Raw genomic sequence first — 21665 nt, 5'->3', positions numbered from 1 at the left:
TGTGTGTGTGTTCCTCTGTGTGAGTGCGCCCCCTGCTGGAGCTAAGGTGCTGTTCCTCAGAGTGACATGCAGGCTGATAGAAGCACCAGCTCACTCTCTGTGCTGATGGTCAAAGAGCGCTCCAGCTGTTCTGCACTGACAACACAGAGCTCTGCAGAAAAGCATGCACATCAGCCTTCATCATCATCATCACTGTCACCATCCTCATAGTGCCACAGTCTTTCATATCTTCATCCTGATCACTATCATCATCTTCATCACATCATCTTGAGACAAAAATAGCTGTATGCACTTTAAAAGCAGAGAAAACAGACGGAGACGATCAATTTGATTAAATACCACCCCACTTACCTGTTGCAGACCAACTGTCACATGGCAGAGGTGAAGAGCTGACCTAAAAAACACATTACTAAGGATGTTCCTGAGTGACAAACTTCACAGTCATCTAAAGATATTATTTTAATTCCTGCTAGATTTAATGTAAAAACACTCTGAGAACAGTCAAAATTGAGCACAGTTTATTCAACACAGTTAAACATGAGATCACAGAGTCTGCATGTAAACAAGGGTTAATTGGTTTGTAAAGTTGCCTAACATTAGCAGAGCTAGCACCCCACCACCAGCCTTCAGTCCTCCTTGCAGGTTGATGCCCACATGCTTGTGCTGGTTACACACTGCCCCAGTCAAGTGGATATATGCCAATTAAACCAGACACAGCCGACATACAACTTTATCTCCAGAATACTGACAAACCACGCTGTATAGGAGTAGCCACTAACCAGAGGTAGAGCTTGCATCCCAAGCTATAACCATGAAACATTTCTAAAACCAAATATATAATTTATTTTCTGACTTGATCTTTGAGACTGAAATTATCTGTGGGCTGTGTTTATCCTCTTACCAAATATTTGAAACCATAAACATTTTACTGTCAAAATACAAATCAGAGCCATCATCATGACCACAAACAACAACAGAGCAATGACATCAATAGAGTGGTACTGAATCCAGGACATCTTATAGGACTTGGTCTTCATGTGAGCCGCTCCCTTGTGTCTCATGACAAACTCGATCCAGAACATAGCCCGGTCCAGAGGCTTCATGGGCTGGTCTCTGTGCAGTCTGGAGAGCTCCTGCATGTTCTCCCTGTAGCTCGGCTCATGAAGCACCGCCTTCAACGCATCCAAGAATACATCTTTGTTTAACTTGCCAAAGTCCAGCACTTTGGCAACACCCCTCACTCTCATCCTAAAGAGGTTATCATCCTGGTCAAACATCAGAGGAAGGCCCACAATGGGGACTCCATGGTAGATGGCCTCTTGGAGTCCGTTGGTGCCTCCGTGGGCCACAAACACTCTGGTCTTTGGGTGTCCTAAGAGGTCATTTTGAGGCAGCCAGTCCAGCAGCAAGGTGTTGTTGCCGAGGGTGGATGGTCTCTTCCCAGTATGCCTCCAGATGACCTTCTGAGGTAACTCTGCAAAAGCAGCAGCAACATTCGGCGATCTCTTCTGGAAGAGTCCCCACCAAGGTCCCCAAGCTCATTATAATGACCCCATGCTCTGCAGAGCTCTGGACAAAGTCCTCCAGATCTTCAGGAAGCGGCTTGGAGGGTTTACACTGAAACCCACCCATGAAGACAACATTGGGCATTGTGGGACGAGGGAACTCAAAAGTAAAGTCCGTTCTCATCAACCATATGTCTGCTGCCTGAACCAGATCATCATAGTAAACATCAGGACCAAAGTGTCGCTGGACAAAAGGGTCGTAATAATGCTCTTTAACCGCAACCCGGCTATAAAGCACCCTCAAGGCAATTAAAACATTTGTCACCCTTTCCCAAAAATTCATCTTATCAGCCATTTCACAGCCTGGTATGGGAACATACGAGAGAGGGGAGGGGGCAATCGTTTGAAGCCCATCAGCCAGGATTGTCCATCGTACATTGAAGACCAGCGGTAGACCCAACCGATGAGCCAGAAGGATCCCTCCGCCTAAGAAAGGGTCTGTCAGAACAACATCATACTTGGCTTCTTGGAAGGACTGCATCAGTTTGGTATCCTCGAATACGTCTTGCATTTTATCAACCACAGCTTGGTGAGTATATAGCAGCATTGTTATGAACTCTTCCCTAGCTTTTAAAATCGATAAAGTCGAAGCGTGGAAGTCACGTCGGAGCTGCAGCACTCTTGTCATGTAACGATGGAAGTCGTCCATATCAAGTTCATTAACAACATCAAGAGGGATTAACTGGTAGGGATCAGACTCTGCCTTGATGTGCCTTGTGTTTTTTTCTTGGATCACAGTGATGTTGTGACCTCTGGAATGGAGCTCCTGGATGAGGACCTTCATGTTGAACCAGTGGCTTCCACCCACAGGAAAAACAAGGACTTTACCTCCATCAGTGATTTGAATGGAGAAGAGCAGTGCGGCCAGTGTCACCAGTTTCAACTGGATCATCTCTGAGGTGATGCTGTGATCACAAAGAAAAAGCATGTAAGATCCATACCATCCCTGCATTGTCTGTCACACCCCATCATTTCATCCTGAACTGACTTTCTTGACTGCTGCTGGCATTATAATGCAGAATATATTATATTATATAATTATCTTGCTATATTATATTATGTTATATTACATTATTATTGTTTACTAAAACTCATGGTCATACTACATACCCATATTTATTTTTATTTATTGCTTAAGGCTGCTGTGAGGAACTTTTGTTTTGTATCGATTCTGGCGCCCCCTTGTGGACAGAATGATACCTCTTATCTCTTGTCCTATACATGCAAAAGTAGTGTTTTCAACTAAAGCCTCATCCTGTTGTGTTCAACAGTCAACTTTATCAGGCAATGTGATTATTTTCTATGAAAACAGTCAAATAAAGGCTGTTTCTGAAGCAAGATGTCCATCATCTGGTCTGACACCTACCCCCTCAGGGCGGTTTCAGGCATTAAAAATTACAACAGAGAAGGTGCCAGTGTTTGCTGCTGATGGTCTTGTTTGCTATTGAAGGTCATAAAGAGGCATCAGTATCATTTTCAGTCTGTTTCTCAGCCATTTCAAAACTCCTCACAGAGCCTTTAATCTGTCATTACCAACTATAATCACACCACGTCAGCCTGTCACTTCTGAACCATTTTTAACACTGCCTGTTAATTAGTGCTATTTAATCTAAATTCCATTTTTAACATTGTATATATCTAAATTGTATTTTATGTTTATTTATCTATTTTTATTTCTACTTATTTTATTTTATGTATTGAAACTTCTTCTTGATTGTACTTATGTCTGGGTTGCTGTAACAACTGAATCCCCCCCCTACATATTTCTTATTATTAATATGTGATGACTGGTTTGCATTAAAGCACTCTAGGGCTGTCAACGAATATTCTAAATTCGAATATATATTAGAATATTAAAAAAAAAAACGGAGATTCGATTGTGATAATTAATATTTGACTGTGGACAAAAACACATCGGCGGCTGTTTTGCGAGTGGGCTCACTGCATGACGGGTCAGGGACAGGTCACAGGAGTCACACATGCACAGCGTGAAGCAGACTGCAGAGAGAAATCCTTCCGTCCCCGGATCCTCAGTGCGCTCTGAACGCGTCTTTTCCTCCACTGGGAAAACACTGAATAAAAAGAGATCGGGCCTCTTCACACCGACTGTCTTGTGTTTTTGGCAAATAACCTGTCAGGCCTAAGACCCTACATTGACAGTGGACTAAAAGAGCCCGACAATCAATGACACTGGGATAAAATGCAGTTTTTCCTCTCTTTTTTATACAAGCGCCAAGAATGTAAGTGGACTACTTTTTCGTTTTTAACTTCAATTAATATTAATAATATTTGCTTCAATCACTGAATGAAGCCTGCCTATATTAGGGACAAGAGTCAGGACCTTTAATTGTTCGCACAAGTCTTGTTCAGCACTCACGCAGCGCATTACGCACAGAGAGGGGAGGGGGGCGAGCGAGCGAGTGAAAAGTCTCGTGTTACGGTACAGACCATTAGGTCATTTACTTGTTTTGTAATGTGTAGGTATGTTTTAGGCATGTTATATATTAAATAAAAATACATGTACAAGTAGTTATGTCTCCTTGTATTAGTTTGTCCACCTGTTATTGACATAATGCGCAAATATAGATATTCGAATGGTTCGAACCTATTGTTTTTTTTTAGAGCGAATATTCGAACGTCATTTTGGAGCAATTTTGACAGCCCTAAAGCACTCTGAATAATGAGGGCTTTTCAACACTTACCAACAAGCTCAGTTCACACAATGTTGTCAAATGATCATGAAAGCTGACTGGCACTGTTATAATATTTCATGTCTTTCTTTTGAAGCCAAGAAAAAACTTGTTGCTGCTACTTTTCTGTCTGCGCTGGACTATGGTCAAAGTCAAAGTCTTCTTTATTGTCAAAAACTGCAGCATGTACGGAAGAGGATTAGTGCCACTGAAAAAAAAAAAAAAGAAAGGGTCAAATTTTTTATTTTTTTTTATTATTCTGAGAAAAAAAATCAGAATTCTGACTTTATTCTCAGAATTCTGACTTTATTCTCAGAATAATAATTAAAAAACAAAATTCTGACTTTATTCTCAGAATTCTGACTTTATTCTCAGAATTCTGACTTTATTCTCAGAATTCTGACTTTTTTCTCCGAATAATAATTTTAAAAAAATCTTGACCCTTTTTTTTTTTTTTTTTCAGTGGCCCTAATCCTCTTCCGTAAGCATGCACTAGACATACTGAGGATTTGATATTACGTTTCTCTCTCAGACCCTAGCAACGACAACAACAGATAAACATAAGAAAGCTAGAAAAAGATAAGAAGTAAACTAACAAAAATAATAAAATACAGTTTAAAACAGTGAAAAAACTTTGCTATAGTGCAATTTAAAATCAAAGTGAGTGTGTGCGTTTCAGTCCTGAGGATGACAGACCTCAGCGTTGATTTAGGGGGGGTCTGTGACCGAGTTAAGTCTGTGAAGGGGGCACTATGGGAAGAATGGGCAAAACAGGGAGAGAGTTGATGTCTAATATATATACGCGTCTGCTCAAAGCTTGCACACGCTGGATACTGTATACCATGGAGCATTGAGGTTTATCACCAATTTTAAAACTATGACTCATCACTGCGAGCTGTACTCGAGAGTAGGATGGTCTTCCCTGTTGTCACGCGGGCACTAACATTGGCATCTTCGAATCTATAAGAGCATCTTAGGTCTACTTCCCTCTTACCTCCTCGCCTACATTGCACTAAAGAACTCAGGAACTCATAATGTTCGATCTCAGGATCTTTTATCTGTTTCGAGGGTCAGGACTGAACTTGGGAAAAAAGGCCTTCAGGTTTGCTGCTCCTTTACAAAAGGATTTGAAACTTTGTTTTCTGATAACTTTGAATCCTTTTAAGCGGCCCTTAAATGACATGGAGGCTGATGCATCTGTCTGCAGATGTTTTGTTTAAATGTAACTCATGCTGTTTTTCTGGAGGTATTTGTTGTGTAGCTGTTGCATGCGTCTGCTATTTGTATTTATGTCTATTCAAACATTGTAACTGCGCTGCTGCATGCCTATCTTGGCCAGGACACACTTGGCCAAGAGATTTTTAATCTCAATGAGCCTTTCCTTGTTAAATAAAGGTTATAAATAAATAAATAAATAAATAAATAAATAAATAAATAAATAAATAAATAAAATGTCGTACTTACAGTTTAAAGCTGTTGGGACAGAAGATTTGCAGCCTGGGCCTCTTTAGTCACAGAGAGCCCAGCTGATCTACACTTTTTAAACTGTGTGAATGGGAAGCCTTACAACGACTTTTATCATTTTGTTCAAAGGTCAACATTCAGTAACTTATTCTACAGAAAAAAAGACCCAGTGTAGTGAAAAGAGTGACTGCAGCCCAAACAAATTAGAGCATTTATTTAAAGACATGGCAAAACAGGCAGAGATGGAGGAGTTACAAGAAACTGAAAGGTGAATTATCATGTCCAAAGCCACCCAGGCGTTAAAGGCATCTTCGAAGGAGGAGGAGATCCCAGGGTTACAGAAAAGAAGAATCGTTCATATAAACAATCACCATGACATGTTTCATCAAAAGCCTCATATAGTGCATGAGTATCGACACAGTCCCAGTTACTACACCGCCTACAAGATCCACAAATAGGTGTATGGATGAACACATGCCAGGTTAGACCACCCACACAGGAACTACACCACCTTAAAGCACTGCAAGTGCAGAATCAATAACATGAATAAGAAACACATGAAACGGTGACATTAAAACTAGTTGTTGATGTTTTGATAGTTTTTTTTAATCAAGCTGTTTATCTGGTGTGTATTTTGTTTGCCCAAGCATCTTTCCCTTCGATGTCATTTGATACATGTATATATCTAGTACAGGACTCGTACTGATTTTATACATACACTAATTAAGTTAATTGATTATGTTGTTTTAATAGTTAAACACCTTTTATTTTCCTGAATCGTGCCATAACCATGTCACCTGCTTCAACATATTTCTCCAGCAGCCTCATTTTGACCTTATCTATCATTCTGAACCAAAGCATAATGGTGATTGACTCAAGTTCACCTATGACCCTGAAAAGGAATGAAGTGGGCAAAGCTGATAAGTGAGCTAGTGAATCAGATAAGACAACACTTTATTGATCCCCAGAGAGAGATTCTGTTGTTGCAGCATCGCAGACATAAACACAATCGAGAATAAGTTTAAAGGCCCTGTGAGGAGTTTTCAACTGGCTGAGAAACAGACTGAAAATGATACTGATGCCTCTTTATAACCTTCAATAGCAAACAAGTCCATCAACAGCAACACTGGCTACTTCTCTGTTGTAATTTTTAATGCCTGAAACCACCCTGGGGGGGTAGGGGTCAGACCAGATGATGGACATCTCACTTCAGAAACAGCCTTTATTTGACTGTTTTCATGGAAAATAATCACATTACCTGATAAAGTTGACTGTTGAACACAACAGGATGAGGCTTTAGTTGAAAACATTACTTTTGCATGTATAGGACAAGAGATAAGAGGTATCACTTTGTCCACAAGGGGGGCGCCAGAATCGATACAAAACCAAAGTTCCTCACAGCAGCTTTAAATAAGTAAAATAAGAAAAATAAAAATAAGGATAAGAATACAAATGTAAGATACAAATGTTACACATGGTGTAACTAGTTTTATTACAGGCAGTAGGGAAATGTTATTCTGTAGCAGCAGGTTGACATGGTGAGATTATAGTTTGATTATGACAGATTGTAAACAATATAAATAAATAAATAAATAAATAAATAAATAAATAAGGGTAAATATAAAGGGCTACAGCAGTACAAATGTATAAAGCATTAAAACAGGGGTAAAAGCATTAAGGTGAAATAAAAGCAAAACAGAGATAAATCATCAATATAGGTGAAGCATTTAAGGATATGCAGATACAAGCAGTAAAATAAATAAACAAGTCAAGATGAATAAAAGCTATAAAGGCAGTAAATGAGATATTAGGAGAGTAAAACAATTAAAGGAAAATAAAGTGGGCTAAAAAGTAAAATGATAATAAACATAAAAGCAAGTCTATAAAGGTGACTTTTAAAAACAGACTTAAATTGTTACTTGTAACAATATAGAACCGTTTCACTGACTCACCATCTGTGGTATAGATTTTCTTTACTGACTTGAACTCAAGGCAATGTTTCATCTTGTCCCTCCAGTGTTGTTTATAACAGGGGTTCCCAAACTTTTCATCCCGCAACCCCCAAAATATTGGTGCCAAAGACTTGAGACCCCCACTGTCTGTCAAAGTGATTTAATGTGGCTTCATTTAGCTGCTCTGCAGAAAATTAGCCTACCTATATGACCATGTGTTTGTGTTTCCTGATGCTTTTGATAATTAACTGTTCACTAAAGGTGGGTACACACTACAGGATAATCGGGCTGATTTGGGTCCTGATCTCCTCCTGACGATCTAAGCCAGCAAAGGCCCGATTGTCTGATGTTTGCAAACGTCATTGTGTCAGATTTTCACAGATAAGTCTGTGAAGGGGGCACTATGGGAAGAGGGGGCAAAACAGGGAGAGAGTTGATGTCTAATATATATATATACGCGTCTGCTCAAAGCTTGCACACGCTGGATACTGTATACCATGGAGCTTTTAGGTTTATCACCAACTTTAAAACTATGACTCATCACTGCGAGCTGTACTCGAGAGTAGGATGGTCTTCCCTGTTGTCACGCGGGCACTAACATTGGCATCTTCGAATCTATAAGAGCATCTTAGGTCTACTTCCCTCTTACCTCCTCGCCTACATTGCACAAAAGAACTCAGGAACTCATAATCTTCGATCTCAGGATCTTTTATCTGTTTCGAGGGTCAGGACTGAACTTGGGAAAAAAGGCCTTCAGGTTTGCTGCTCCTTTACAAAAGGATTTGAAACTTTGTTTTCTGATCACTTTGAATCCTTTTAAGCGGCCCTTAAATGACTTGGAGGCTGATGCATCTGTCTGCAGATGTTTTGTTTAAATGTAACTCATGCTGTTTTTCTGGAGGTATTTGTTGTGTAGCTGTTGTATGCGTCTGCTATTTGTATTTATGTCTATTCAAACATTGTAACTGTGCTGCTGCCTAACTTGGCCAGGACACACTTGCCTTTCCTGGTTAAATAAAGATTATAAATAAATAAACAAATAAATAAATAAATAAATAGATAAATAAAATGTCGTACTTACAGTTTAAAGCTGTAGGGACAGAAGATTTGCAGCCTGGGCCTCTTTAGTCACAGAGAGCCCAGCTGATCTACACTTTTTAAACTGTGTGAATGGGAAGCCTTACAATGACTTTTATCATTTTGTTCAAAGGTCAACATTCAGTGACTTATTCTACAGCAAAAAAAAGACCCAGTGTAGTGAAAAGAGTGACTGCAGCCCAAACAAATTAGAGCATTTATTTAAAGACATGGCAAAACAGGCAGAGATGAAGGAGTTACATGTCCAAAGCCACCCAGGCGTTAAAGGCATCATCTTTGAGAACTCCTGGTTTATAAGAAGAGACACCGCTCTTATTTTGAAATCCAAACGGAAGTACAGTGTTCGCGAGACTGAAGTATGAGGTAAACAAACCGTTGGCTCTTCCGGTGATGATAGAAGTATCTAAACCGTGTAAATATAGTGTTAACCGAACACAAGCTTTATTTTCTTTAACTGTGTGTTTGTTTCTGATGTATTGTGGTGTGTGAGAGCTGGACTCGCAGTTCAGAAATGTAAAGTGAAGCATGCTAAACGATGCTTTAGCTAGCTAGTTGTAGCTAAACATCAGGGACACCACACTGCTAAGCTAACAACAGACTACAACAGTTTGGTATAGCTACTCTTTTTTAAAATCAATGTGTTGATACTTAATCATTCTGAGGAATCAAACAAGGCAAAGGATCCTAGTTATGTTAAAGTAAGGCTTTGAGGTGATGTAGCTTCCAGCGATGGCTCACCCTGCATCAGCATTCAGTGTAACGTCTGCAGAGGAGGCTGAGACTTCAGAGCAGAGTGTTTTTAAAACAGCACAACTTTCACCAAGCAGGTAGGAAGTGAAGATAGGAGGTGAAGGAATGTTTCTTTTTTTTATATTCACCTTATTTTCAGTAGTTGAACGAGCACAGGTAATCAGTGGATGTTTTGTGATTCATTTCCTGGTTCTTGCTTTCGGTTAATGGTAAACACCAATAATTTAACCCACTCGAAGCCCACAGAGCAGCAAACCTAACAACAGTGAGGTTTTTATGACATGGACCTAATCACATGTACTGGCACTTAACCACTTGCACTTATTTCGATCATATAGGATTTAACCATAGACCAGGGGGACTCAAATACAAATCTTAAAGCGCCACAAATGAGCCAAAGGTCCATTTATTGAGGTCGGTCAGACCATATGTAATGATACTGTAATATTTCAAACAAAGTGTCCCTTTCGTTCAAAATAGCAACAAAAATATGAACTACAGTTGTGCTCATAAGTTTACATACCCTGGCAGAATTTGTGATTTTTTTTGGCTATTTTTCAGAGAATATGAAAGATTAGAGATTTTTTTTTTTTTTTCACTCACTCTTTTTTTTGCTTCACTCTTGGGTGAAGCAAATTATTATCAAACAACTGTGTTTGCTCTTTTCATATCATAAAGACAACAGGGTATGTATACTTATGAGCTCAACTGTAAATGTTGTTGTGTGTTTTTGTGTCATAGATGTGTCAAGAGTCCTGCTTGCAGCTTGATATGATGATTTCAGTGCATTTATTTTTGTAGTTCTTACCTCTGAATTTTGAGGAAATGTCTCTTCAAAATATGCTTCGTGTTATAATGCCGTTTCAAATTGGAAATCTTCTTCACAGCTATAGTCTCCTGGATTATTAAGCACATGGGTCTTGTGGTTGTTGGAGGGTGAGTGAATACAAAAGTTTCACTCCATTCCTTTTTCAATCTCTGATTTTCACCATCCACTTTTCTTTGAGCAGCAAACTTGGAGCATACCGTTTTTGTGCATTCTAGGGTCCTACAGCTGGCAAAGTGCCAATATGCGAACTGCTCCATCAAGTTAAAACTTGCACTCACAGCAGTGGACTCTAAGTGTCCCAGTAACAGCCTGTCTGCGTATCATTGACATGGAGACAAGTCCCGGTAAACACGCGGTGACCCGACCAAAACACAGAGTGAAGGGCACACTGGAAATGTGGAAAGAGAGTGGAGGCTTGCTTGCATCAAACCCTATCATGACCAGTTATGCATGTTTTTAATTGTAGGTTATCATTTATGACAGTGCAAAGTGTCTATCGCCTTCTTATTTCCAGCTGTGTGTCTGTTTTTCTGCCTATGTCATCCCCTCTCAGACGACGGTTGATCAAATGTGTTTTTTTTCTCTACCTTTAGGGAAATAAGATAAGTAACAACCTGATGGTGATGGAGAATGATGGATGACCTGACAGCAAAAGAGGGCCACCTACCCTGGGTCGGCCAGAATGGCTGGTCTACAACTTCAGCTCAAGGACCCCTCCTGAACCCCATGTCCAGCTCTCAGCATCTGAGCCTGGGCTCATCTTCTATCCAGAGATCCTCCTACAACCACCTGCAGGTGCCCAATCAGAGCTGTATGAGAGACCTCAGCAGCTTATTGTCCAGTAACAGCCCTCATCAGTCTGCCTTGTACAAAGCCTCTCAAGCTGGCAGCAGTCCGTCACCAGGCATGCTGTTTGCCGACACTGTTATGCCCAATGTACCTCAGGTTATTCCCTTTGCCCAGGAAATCCCTCACACTTCATCCATGCTACTCTCTGCTAACCAAGGAAAGAGTATCCCCTCACTGTCTCTTATCCAAAGAAACCAAGCACAACAACATCTATCACTTCCCCCACCACAAGACCCTTACAAAGTGTCATTTCAACCTCAAATAACCAGTCATGGATTACCAAACGGACTTCAAACTCTGCCCATCAGCCTTCCATCATGTGGACTAAGTGTAAGTACACCTCAGGCTACTTTTGAAGGAGCAAATGCGGAGTTTGTGGAGTTTGCTGGTGTTGCTGGATGCACTCACAGCTATACCTCATCCACTTCTCAGGAGCAGTGCCAGTGGATCCCTTCATCGCTGTGCAGGGGTAAGCTGGATTTTAATATCGTCGTAGTATGATGGCATTTAGTCCTTTTAATGAGCGATGAAAAGGTTCTGTATACATATTTTTTATTCTGGAATATTTTTTCGTAATTCCAGAAAAAAAAATCTCTTGTTGATTCAAAAAAAAAAAAGAGCAGATTTATTTTTTCTGGAATGTTTTCTCGTAATTCCAGAATAAAAAACATCTTGTTAATTCAGAAAAACAGAGCATAATTTTTTTAAATTCTGGAATATTTTCTCGTAAATCTGGAATAAAAAACATCTTAATTAAAAAAATGAGAGCAGAATTTTTTTTTTCACACTGGAATATTTTCTTGTTATTCTGGAATAAAAACATCTTGTTAAATCAGAAAATCAGAGCAGAATTATTTTATTATACTGGAATATTTTATCGTAATTCTGGAATAAAAAACATCTCAGTAAATCAGAAAAACAGAGCAGAGTTTTTTTTTTTAATTAGTCTGGATTATTTTCTCATTATTCTGGAATAAAAAATATCTTATTAATTCAGAAGAACAGAGCAGATTTTTAAAATTATTCTGGAACATTTTCTCGTAACTCTGGAATAAAAAATCATCTCATTAATTCAGAAAAAATGAGCAGATTTCTTTTTCATTATGGAATATTTTCTTGCAATTCTGGAATAAAAAACATCTTGTTATTAATTCAGAAAATAAGGGTAAGGAGATAAGCAGCCTTGATCGTAGCGTTGAGTCACGACATCACTTAGCAAGAGCCAATCATTTTCACCTTCATGAAAGCTCGACTTAGCACAGGGCTGTCTTATCAGTGTTCCTGAGTGCATATCCAACATTAAGCTGTGAGAACAGGACTCGAGTAGGAGTGTTGTAGAAATAACACCTGATCATAAAAAAACCCTACTACTTATTCCTCAGTTGTCAAAACAAGTGGTGCGATCCAGGATGGAACAAGTAGTTAGATGTTGCCTGAAACTTTCTTAAATTTTCTAACTCGTCTCCTCCTCAGGAGCTGTGAACGAGTCTCTCCCCGGTGCAGCTGCTCATCCAAACAAAGAGCAATCGCAAGAAGGGAACATCAATCCGCTGGTGAGTAAATTTACTGCACCTGATAATATTAAAGAAGAACGTTTTGTTCTTTGTTGATCTATTGACGTCCCTGCAAACCCTGCAGATAAAAGTGTTTTGATATTACCCATAATAAGCTACCATCATGTGGGGTTTTCAGTGGAGGTCCAGAGGTGTGGCACTCTATTTGATCTTTGTTATACCTTATTAAATATGTATGTATTTTTAATCTGCTTTCAGGCCAGCAATGAGAGACAGCGTTTGGTCCTTTTAAACCAGCGTGCTCAACTTCTTCAGCAACTGGCAGAGCTGGATAAAGCTGTAAGTGCATCCAAGTAATTTATCATCTGACAGTCCTTGTAATAGTGTGACATATTTGCTACCCAGTAAAATTATAATCATAAATGATGCTCAAAATGTTCAAATGAATGTGACATATATTTTTAAAGATGGCTCCACAACCTGTTAAGTCTGCTTTGTGTCCCCGTACAGCTGGAATCAATGCCTCCAGAAGACAGCAGTGATGGCCAGCCTCCACACACAGCTAACCAGGTAGATTAAGATTTTAAGATGATTTTAAATGATGCACAAAAATGATCTAATACCTTTTAATTCATACACAAGCACAATGGAATTTTACTTTATTTTAAGCCTACCCCATCAATGGAAGATTCCCAGTGTGAAGAAATGAAGACCAGTGATGCCCAGCAGGACCAGGTGCCCACAGCCAAGTCAGAGGTAAGATAAGATAAGATAAGATACTCCTTTATTTGTCCCACAACGGGGAAATTCATGGAGTTACAGCAGCAAACAAGAAGGTGTACAGTACAAGAATTTCAACAAGAATATATATAGAAAAGAAATGTCCATCAGAGACGACAGCTTGGCAACAACTCTCCCGTCAGCCACCACCTCCACAGGATCCAGGACTGAGCTGGCCTTTTTCACCAGTGTGTTCAGTCTTGCTCTCCTGTATCCTGTCCGCCCACTGCAGGTGAAATCCTCCCAATGTGGCGTTCGTGTTCGGTGTTAGCTCTGTTAGCATGATGCTACTCTGCCAGTACACCCTGTGGTGCTGGGTTAGCTCGTCCACCTTATCATAGATAGATCTTACATTCCCCATAACGGTGGGTGGAAGGACAGGTCGAGGTCGTCTTTTTTTAACTTGCACCTCAGTACCAGCACGTCATCCTAGCATCCTTCTCCTCAGCTCGCAGAGAACATCGGGCTTGGCATTGTTTAGCATCGACATGCTACGGGCTGATAACAGGTGATCTCATATGTAAACAATGCGACCATGGTTACACGTAGGATCTCTGGACTCACACAGGAACAATATTATAATATTTGAGGAAGACCTGCTTCTTTGAGTTGTTATTTTTTTCATCCTTGACAAGTTGTACATTATTATACAAGCATTGACATCAAGCGGTTTGTTATTTCAGAAACATCTCCAAGTTGTTTTATTACTCTGAATACTCCTAATGATTAAAATCACAAGAATACTAACGACAATATACGTGCAAAACAACTTTAATAGTAAAGTTTTCCAAGTTCAGGTTACAAAATGTGTCACAAATGCAGCGCCATGAGGAAAAGCTGTGAAACAATTCATGACACTAACAGTCTGACTGTTGATGACCTCACTACTTAACAAAACAATATTTCCCTTTTCTGCAGAATAAAGAACCCGACTCTGCAGAGTCAGGGGACGACGGTAATCTGGATGACCCTGTGAGTGATGATGACTTTTCTGAGTTTATTCCTGACCCTGCCGGGTTCTCCTCAGACGACTCCTATCACAGCCGGCCCTCGACCCCTGTAGACGAAAAACCCGTCCTCTCAGGGCAAGAATCCAACGAATCAGGAAGTCCCCCAAGTAAGGCCAAAGATGTTGGAACTCCAATTATGTCGAGTGGAATATCTTGGAAGAAGTCATCTAAAATTGCAGTGACGCCAACTCCAAACTCTAAAGGGAAACCTTGTCGTTTAAGAAAGAACTATTGCCTGTTTTGCTCTAAGCCAGTTACAAAAATGTCACGACACTTTGAGGCTATCCACAGTGACAAACCAGAGGTCGCAGTTGTATTTCAGTATCCCAAAAAGTCCAAAGAAAGATTGAAGATATGGAAAAGACTGATAAATCAAGGGAATTTTCTTCACAACAAAGATGTCTTGAAGACAGGGAAGGGTCAACTTACTGCCCGAAAACGTCCAAGCATGACCAGACAAGCACAAGACTTTCTTCACTGCCTGTACTGTCGGGGTCTTTTCCTAAGGAGATGTTTGCGGAAGCACATAAGGTCATGTCCAGAGAAAGTGAAGAATGAAAATCAGTTAGAGGTCGGTAGAAGACGTATCGCAGCGCTGTGTGCGATGGAAGCCTCAGAGGACCTCTGCATTACTGATGGTTTGAAGAACATTCTGTCTGTGATGACATACGATGAAGTGACGCGAGCCATCATGGATGATCCTGTTGTCCTGCAGCTCGGGGAGCTCCTTTTCAGCCAGCATGGATCCGATGAGAAGAGGCACGAATACATTCGACAAAACCTTCGCCAGCTAGCAAGACTGGTACTTGAAGCTCAAAAAACAAGCCGTCTTAAGAAACTGGAGGACTTCTTTAAGCCCTCCAACTTTCCAGACGTGGTGTCCACAGTGAAAGTCCTGGCTGGCTTCGATCCAGAGACTAAAACATACAAAGCACCCTCACTTGCCGTCAAGCTTGGCTACATCATACAGAAGGCCTGTGCTATTGTGGAGGGTAACGCAGCGAAGCGCGGTGATGCACGTGCGGCAGAGTCTGCACGCGAATTCCAGTTGGTGTACCAGGAAAGGTGGACCCAGCTCATTTCTTCAGCTGCATTAAAAACGCTCCGAAAAACAAAAGTGCTGAGAGACAAGAAGGTGCCGTTTGCTCGAGATGTGAAGCGCCTAAACTTCCACTTGGAGAAAGTTCACGATCTTACAGAGACAAAACTCAGAGACTGCCCTTCTGTGGAAAACTACTCCGCTCTGACCAGGGTAATACTCGCTCGAACAATGTTCTTCAACAGGAGGTGTGCCAGAGAGGTATCATATGTGGAACTCGAAGGTTTTATGTCCCGGAAAAAGTCAAGCTTGCAAACTGGCATGGACGTATCCGTCTCAGATCTGGAAAGAGCCATGTGTGCGTACTTCACTAGGATTGACATACGAGGGAAATGTGGGAGAACTGTCCCGATTTTTCTAAAACCATCATTCGTGTCGGCTTTGGAGCTCATGGTAGAAGTCCGTAAGGCGTGTGGAGTCCCCACGAAGAATCCTTACCTGTTCGGGCGACCTCATGGACTGTCACCCTACCACGGGTCAGATTGCATCCAGAAATACGTCAAAGACTGCGGAGCTGAGGACCCTGATGCACTGAAATCCAAAAATATCAGGAAGCATTATGCAGAAATGCTACAGATGATGAACCTGGATGAAAATGAGGCCAACCTCATTTTAGGCCCAAATAATCAAGTGCAAACCCTGCGACGGGACACTGACATGCATGACGCCGCCGCAATGCAGTCGGATGGTATGAATTGTTTTGTTTAGATGCATAAACGCCTGAATTTATATCAATAGAAACAACGTAATGAATTTCAATTGTTATAGGTTTATGTTCAGAAGTGAAGAGACTTATGTTTTACCAGCATATCATTCACAAATTAATGTTTTTTTTTTTTTTTAAAGGTGACATATTACGCTTTTTTTCATCAAAATATATTGGTCTAAGAGGTCCCCAAAACATGTCTTTAAAGTTTATGCTAAAAAAAACACTTTGAAATCAGATTTTGGCATGTCTGAAAACCCCTCTTTTTCAGCCCTGCTCAGAACACTCCGTTTTCTCTCTGACCACGCCCCCTCAGGAAGTGGATGTGCCCTCAGCTCTCCGGCACGTTGATCTAATGTTTACATGTTGGCTGAATATACACGGCTGCTCACAGACCTGCAGTACTTCAACCCTCTGAATTTAATCCAGAATCTGATCCTGATGGAGAGGCGCCTGCAGCAGGACCTTTCTGAACGATTGGTCACAGATTTAGTGTTTCTTGTTGTTTTATTTATCAGTATGTAGACGTGTGTCTTGGTACACAGCTACGAACATGTAGCTATGTGGCTATGCTAACTAGCGCTAGCACTTATCCATGATAAGTAAAAATCATCCACTAGATCTTCAAATCTGCAGACGTGGGGAGTGAAACCGACCTTTGTGTTTATTAACACAGCCTACAACTAGCATGCCTCCCCCCTAAGCTCCTTGCTAGCACACATGTGTGCAGGGAGTGAAAAACAGAGGGGGGGTTGAGTTGTATTTTATACAGTCTATAGGCTGAACAAGCTCCGAGCTCTGACTCCGTGACAGACCAGATATTGTTGTGACGTAACAAAAACACGGAAAAGTGAAACGGCTCGTTTCAGCACACATTTACAGAAAAGTGGAGAAATCAGAACAGAGGCAGTATGGATTTTTTTCATTTTCGGGGGGTTTGTAGACATGCCAGGGACACTTATTTCAGGTAGAGAACCATTAAAAAGTCGATTTTGCATGATATGTCACCTTTAAGTTTTCCTCCAACGTCAAAGCTGCGTTACTGCACGTTTACTGAGTATTATGACTAACCCCTACTTCAGGCCAATTCAAAAAAGCCAATATTTACAGCAGAAATAAACATGTTTACAGCCTGGTACAAAAAACGAGTGTAGTCTGGATAGGTAATTTCTGTATCGGCACACACTGTACGAGGGGTGAATTTTTTCATAACGCAGCAATTTCGAATATATTAAGATTACGGGTTTTCCCTTATGAGAGGCACAGCTGACTTGGTGGACAGGCTGAGCGAGGAGGCTCAAAACCCGCCTCTTTACCTCACACTAGCTCGACAGAAGTTAGGTTGAGTTCAGCTTTTCCAATATGTCATCCACCGATGATCGGCTTCAAAACAGCGCTTCAGAAACAGATGGGTGACGTCACGGATACTACGTCCATTATTTATACAGTCTATGATTATGACCAGCTTTTTTTAAATGGATTTTTTTTCACACTTCATGTAAAGCATCTTTGAGAACCTAGAAAAGAGCTATATAAGTCTTATGAATTCTTAATATTTTTATTATTGTTAAAGAAAGGCGGTTTAATCTGCTGTTCAGAACTAGTGATTTGTGTCTATTGGAGAAAGCAATACCTCTTATCTCTTACTGATTTTGTCTCGTACATGTATTACAATTTTATTAACAAAACAGTATTAATTCAACTTTCATTAACTATGTGGAAGCGCAGAATGTTGTTCTAAAACTTTGATTTTTCAAAGAATGCTTCATGATTTTAAAAAACATGATTGGATGAATAACTTTCATTTGTCACTGTAATACATGGCAACAGATGGTAAGTGGGTGTTAGGACTGCAGCTCCTGGTTGTTTTCACTATTGAACAATCTGCCCATTCTTTTCAAGCTCCATGTATTAATATCTGGTTGATAAAAATAACAGAGTCATGAATAATAATCTAGTGGAATCATAGACTGTATATTAAATGGACGTAGTACCCGTGACGCCACCCATCTGTTTCTGAAGCGCTGTTTTGAAGCCAATCGTTGCCGGGTGACATTATGGAAATGCTGAACTCAACCTAACTTCTGTCGAGCTAGTGTGAGGCAAAGAGGCGGGATTTGAGCCTCCTCGCCAACAGCTACAGTGTTCCCGCCTGTCATTCACTATCATTTTTTGTACCAGGCTGTGAACATGTTTAATTCTGCTACGAGTTTTCCATAATGAGAGGCACAGCTGACTTAATTGATAGGCAGGAACACTGTAGCTGTTGGCGAGGAGGCTCAAAGCCCGCCTCTTTACCTCACACTAGCTTGACAGAAGTTAGGTTGAGTCCAGCATTTCCAATATGGCACCCGCCGACGATTGGCTTCAAAACAGCTGCTGCTCAGCTGTGACTCTGCATCCTGTGTATCTAACAAAGTGAATCTAACTTGATTTCTAGAGTACAATAAGTAGGTCACACTCAAATCTCCAGGTCACCTTAGTAAACAGGTTACTACGTCTGATTCGAGTGTTTCACTTGACAATAACAACAATAAGTCAATCAGTTTCCAGCATATGGTTGACATTTTTACTTGAACAGTCACTTAAATGACTGAATATAGATTTATAGTTTTCTCTAATGTTTTGCTGCAAAGTGAGCGAGGGAAATATGTAAAGTTAGATCGGATATGTAAAATATTTATGTCTTTACACAGAGCGATTACCTCAAGCTGCATCATGGGATCAGAACGAGTGTTCCAGTGCACCCAATGGACCATCAACATTTAATCATCCACCAGCACATGAAGAAATGAGAGGCGACAACATGACGACACCTCAACCGTCCGTCAACCCGGATAAAAAAGGTAGTCACTGTAGTTTTTAACTTTAAAGCAAACATTTGATTTTAAAAGTGTTGATGTCAAGTTTGCAGTTTGTATTTTTTCTCCTCATTGTCTGAGCACAATTTAACGTCAAAGTACGACCAATAGAAAACAGCAGATTACAATTTGAAGCATTTTTTTAATACTTCGCCCGCAGCACACAGAACGTGGATATGAATGCAGAAACATCCATCTTACAAACATTCGGCTAAACTTTTAGATAAAGAGAAGTTCCAGTGTCATGTAAGAACTGTTGATTATATGAAGTAGCTGTACAGTCATTGCAAAAGTTCAGTCTTTTGTCTTTTACTCCTCAGGGTCCAAAAGTAAGAGTATCCACAGGACATGGGAGGAAGCGGAGGTCCAGGCTGTTGAAAGACACATGATGCGTTTCATTCAAAGACAAAAGGTGCCTCAGAAAGACGACTGCGTTGAGTGTCTTGAGGCTGAGCCTGAAGCGCTGAGCACCCGCTCGTGGAAAGGCGTAAAGGACTACGTGAGAAACAGGATCACTGCCCTAAAAAGAATAAGTGGAACCTCCAAAGCCTCATAACAAACAGGGACTGTTTCGGGGAAGTGGAGCGACAGAGTGCAGAACCATTACTGCAGTTTTTGATGTTGAACTTTTTATATTTTTCTATCACTCACAGCCCTTTGTTTCTCTTTCTTTCACTGTTCAGCCTCAATATTTGTATTTTATGCAACACAGCAATCATTTTCATCTGCTAATTTGTTTAAGATGGATAACTAGAAATGTAAGCTTATACTCACGATTCGATCTGAATCTCGATTTTTTTGTTCACGATACGATTCACTCACGATTTTCAAGAAAACTGGATTGATTTGTTGGAAATTTTCCGAACAATTATAAAACAAAGGAAAGTGAATGATTCCAAAATGAAAGTATTAAAGCTAGGGTTGGTAGCCATGGAAAACTAGCAGGAATTTGAATGTAGCATTTCCTCAGGACTCTGTCTGCTGTCGCCATGTCTGTTATGTACAACTCAGCAAGTGATGAGAGAGCAGCGCAAGAGACTTAATGATGTTGAACAAGCGGAGTGAAATGCAGATAGCGCCTTATACTGTTTAAAAATAATATAACAATGCAAATTTTGTAGAATCGATTTTAATCCACCCTTATTTTATAGATTTTTTTACCATCTTGTGATATGTCCTTACATCCCTATGGATAACAGATCCTCTTTTGGGGTTTGATTTATTTGCAGCTCCAAGTCATCGCTCTCATTTTGTACAAGTACAGCATATCTTCAACTGTTTTTTTTTTTACATACATACATTTGGAAAGAGACGGGATACAATAATCTGTCATACAAGGTTTCAGCTGTGAGATAACTTCTGTAACCAGGTTAGCAAGGCTAGGTGACTGTATCTCTTTCTGCTGTTGGTTATGTTAAAAATTTGCTTGGCTTTGGGGAAAAAAAGGGTCAATAAAGTGCCAAGAATTGTAATCTTGTATGTTTTCAGTCGACAAAACAGATAATCTGTCTTCTTATCATAAATTGATCAAAACAGTATTTCAGTTTACCTTTCACCAGCATGCTCAAACAAGAATCATGAAGACAGTGGTGGATAAAGTTTCCAGTTTTCAACCTTATCAGAGCACATGCCGTGAGGTCACAAATTCAAAACGTTGTCAATGTAAAGGAACAGAAGCACTGATGTATTTACATCAAGTCTTTAGGCAGCAGAATTGACCCTTTGATCAATCAATCTTTATTTTTATAGCCCCAAATCACAACAAACATTATCTCAAGACTCTTTACAAACAGAGCAGGTCTAGACCGTACTCTATGTTCTATTATTAACAAAGACCCCACATCAAGACAGGATAAGATCCAGTCCCATCTTACAGACAGGACTCAGTCTGATCTCATCTTAATCCACCATGAGCAGAGCACTTTGCAGCATTTAGCAAGTTACAGCGGCAAGGACAAACTTCCTTTAACAGGCAGAAACCTCCAGCAGGACCAGACTCAAGGCCAAGGGTATTGTCAGAGGGACACATTCAACACTGACAAAAGAGACTGAGAAGGGGGGGACCGGCTGAGAACAAACTGGCAAAACATCAGTGCATCTCTATATACTACAGTCATGGCCAAAAGTTTTGAGAATGACACAACTATTAATTTTCACAAAGTCTGCTGTTTCAGTTTTAATAATGGCAATTTGCATATACTCCAGAATGTTATGAGGAGTGATCAGCTCAACTGCAATTAATTGCAAAGTCCCTCTTTGCCTTGAAAATGAACTTTATCACCAAAAACACATTTCCACTGCATTTCAGCCCTGCCACAAAAGGACCAGCTAACATCATTTCAATGACACACAGGTGTCACACACATTAACACAGGTGTGGGTGTTGATGAGGACAAGGCTGGCGATCAATCTGTCATGATTGAGTGACTGGACACTTTAAAAGGAAGATGGTGCATGACACCATTGTTCCTCATCTGTTAGCCATGGTTACCTGCATG

The 21665-nt window shown here is 40.3% G+C and overlaps 2 protein-coding genes across 8 annotated transcripts; one reads left to right on the top strand and one right to left on the bottom strand.

Moving 5' to 3' along the window:
* Positions 1-522: 522 nt before the first annotated feature.
* LOC117818720 (UDP-glucuronosyltransferase 2A2-like) lies at positions 523-9830 on the bottom strand. The gene is given in 3 exon segments (XM_034691732.1): positions 523-1494; positions 1496-2470; positions 9648-9830. Coding segments are annotated over 2 exon segments (1584 nt in total). The 5' UTR covers positions 2458-2470; positions 9648-9830; the 3' UTR covers positions 523-872.
* Positions 9037-20639, top strand: LOC117818719. 7 transcript variants are annotated; one of them, XM_034691726.1, is made up of 10 exons: positions 9037-9132; positions 10942-11527; positions 11630-11666; positions 12671-12750; positions 12970-13050; positions 13222-13281; positions 13381-13467; positions 14410-16288; positions 19003-19152; positions 19488-20639. In XM_034691726.1, the coding sequence occupies exons 2-10, from the start codon at positions 10979-10981 to the stop codon at positions 19721-19723; spliced, it is 3159 nt and encodes a 1052-aa protein (XP_034547617.1). In that variant the 5' UTR covers positions 9037-9132; positions 10942-10978; the 3' UTR covers positions 19724-20639. The 7 variants fall into 7 exon arrangements, with proteins under 7 accessions (XP_034547617.1, XP_034547615.1, XP_034547619.1 ...); XM_034691728.1 differs by having other exon boundaries at positions 9111-9596; XM_034691730.1 differs by having other exon boundaries at positions 9112-9596; positions 14410-14608.
* Positions 20640-21665: the final 1026 nt, after the last annotated feature.

The sequence above is a fragment of the Notolabrus celidotus genome, chromosome 9 (genome assembly GCF_009762535.1).
Source record: "Notolabrus celidotus isolate fNotCel1 chromosome 9, fNotCel1.pri, whole genome shotgun sequence".
Taxonomy (NCBI): Eukaryota; Metazoa; Chordata; class Actinopteri; order Labriformes; family Labridae; genus Notolabrus; species Notolabrus celidotus.
The sequence above is the reverse complement of the archived record's forward strand: the minus strand, read 5'-3'. Positions and strand labels throughout refer to the sequence as shown.

Bases quoted from the DNA above. Each gene is read 5' to 3' on its own strand.
- LOC117818719 (XM_034691724.1), top strand. From the start codon at position 10,979: ATGATGGATGACCTGACAGCAAAAGAGGGCCACCTACCCTGGGTCGGC. The intron at 13,468-14,409 runs GTAAGATAAGAT...CCTTTTCTGCAG, and splicing joins TGCCCACAGCCAAGTCAGAG to AATAAAGAACCCGACTCTGC. The intron at 19,153-19,487 runs GTAGTCACTGTA...TTTACTCCTCAG, and splicing joins CGTCAACCCGGATAAAAAAG to GGTCCAAAAGTAAGAGTATC.